Below are 1,564 nucleotides of genomic sequence, written 5' to 3' on the forward strand. Positions count from 1 at the left end.
ACCAATGAGGATGGATGGCCTTGGATGTTCTTAACAGAACACCCTTGCTGCAGATGCTGTTATTTGTGAGCACTTCTGTGAAAAATACACAATGCTGCTACACAGAACTAAAAGGTGATGACCAATATAGTCTGATGAGCACTGTCTTGGCTATTCCCTGTGGCTGAATAGTTGTGCTAGAGATGAACAGTTAGTTACTTTCTTAATGACCGCATGCACTGTTTCTATTTGTTAGTCAATTAGGAGAATAAGTAAACGGTTTGAGCACTTGATTCCTGTGCTTTGTCATTATCCAGGGTATAATTACTAATTAGGAGTCATTCTCAATTATTACACACACCATTAAGTAGTTATTTCAAGTCTTCAATATTAAATAATAACCAAGAAGCACATTTTTTTCCATTTCCATGGACAGGTTCACATTTTTTATAAAAAGAAATCAGGTATCTACAAAAAAATGTAGTGAAGGAGGGGAAGCCACGACATAATAAAAAAAGCAACATGGTATTTTTATCTCCTGTTTTATCCACATAATAGTCATTACATAGAGAAGATGGAATTTACTATGAAAATTCTATAGAATTTACTATGAAAATTCCATAGAATTTACTATGAAAATTCCTTTTTTTTTTCATAATTTAAACTTCTAATACTGAGGAAAGGTTGGGTCAATTTTACTGGCCCAAGCCATGAGCCCTCCTTTAATATCCTTAGCTAACAGAGAACCAAATTTCTGGACAGGTAACTCCTGCAGAATTTTTACAGCCTTCTGGGAGTCATTTCCTAATTTGCAAACAACATATACAGGAAAAGATATTTGACCATTAGTTCTCTGTTTTTCTTCACAAATTCTTTTTTCTAAATATTCCAGATATTCTTCATCATTTTCTTCTAATTTACTCAAAGGAATGTGCACAGCATGTACCAGGCGACATATATCCACTTCTACCTGCGGACGGACATCTAACAACACATGAGGAACTTGCTCATCCAACAGTTTTTTGTATTCCTCTACAGATATCCTGTCTTTACTGGAAAGCAGATGTAAAGTCCTGCACTTGTCTGTTGCAGATGAACCACAAAACACCTCATAATCCTGAAGGCAGGTGACAGATGGATTGTCCCCACACACAGCACAGTCTGGTTTCCTTGGTCTTAACTTGATGTTGCGAAACCTCCCTTCACGGGCATCAAACATCAGCATGAACTGACTGAAGGAGGAACCCATTCCCGAAGCAATCTTCAGCACTTCCAAGGCCTGGAGGCACCCCATGATGCCTGGCACGACACCCAGCACTCCCCCATCTGCACAGTTAGTCACCGTCTCCGGTGGAGGGGGCTTAGGGAAGAGACACCTGTAGCAGGGCCCTCCCTGGTAGTTGTACACAACTAGCTGCCCCTCCAAGCGGAGGGCACTGCCAGACACCAGCGGTTTCCCAGCCAGGACACAGGCGTCGTTCACCAAGTACCTGGTAGGGACGTTGTCGGAGCAGTCGGCGACGAGGTCATACTGCTGCACCAGCTCTAGGGCAGTGCGAGGGCTGAGGGCACCACAGTAGGGCAC

General features: G+C 42.2%; 1 protein-coding gene across 1 annotated transcript; it reads right to left on the reverse strand.

Annotated features, from left to right (window-relative positions):
- Positions 1 to 646: 646 nt before the first annotated feature.
- MOCS3 (molybdenum cofactor synthesis 3) lies at positions 647 to 1,561 on the reverse strand (the record flags this gene model as incomplete). Its single annotated transcript, XM_010152928.1, has 1 exon — positions 647 to 1,561. A coding segment is annotated over one exon (915 nt), but the record flags the coding sequence as incomplete, so codon positions are not given.
- Positions 1,562 to 1,564: the final 3 nt, after the last annotated feature.

The sequence above is a fragment of the Eurypyga helias genome, unplaced genomic scaffold (genome assembly GCF_000690775.1).
Source record: "Eurypyga helias isolate BGI_N326 unplaced genomic scaffold, ASM69077v1 scaffold50005, whole genome shotgun sequence".
Lineage (NCBI taxonomy): Eukaryota > Metazoa > Chordata > Aves > Eurypygiformes > Eurypygidae > Eurypyga > Eurypyga helias.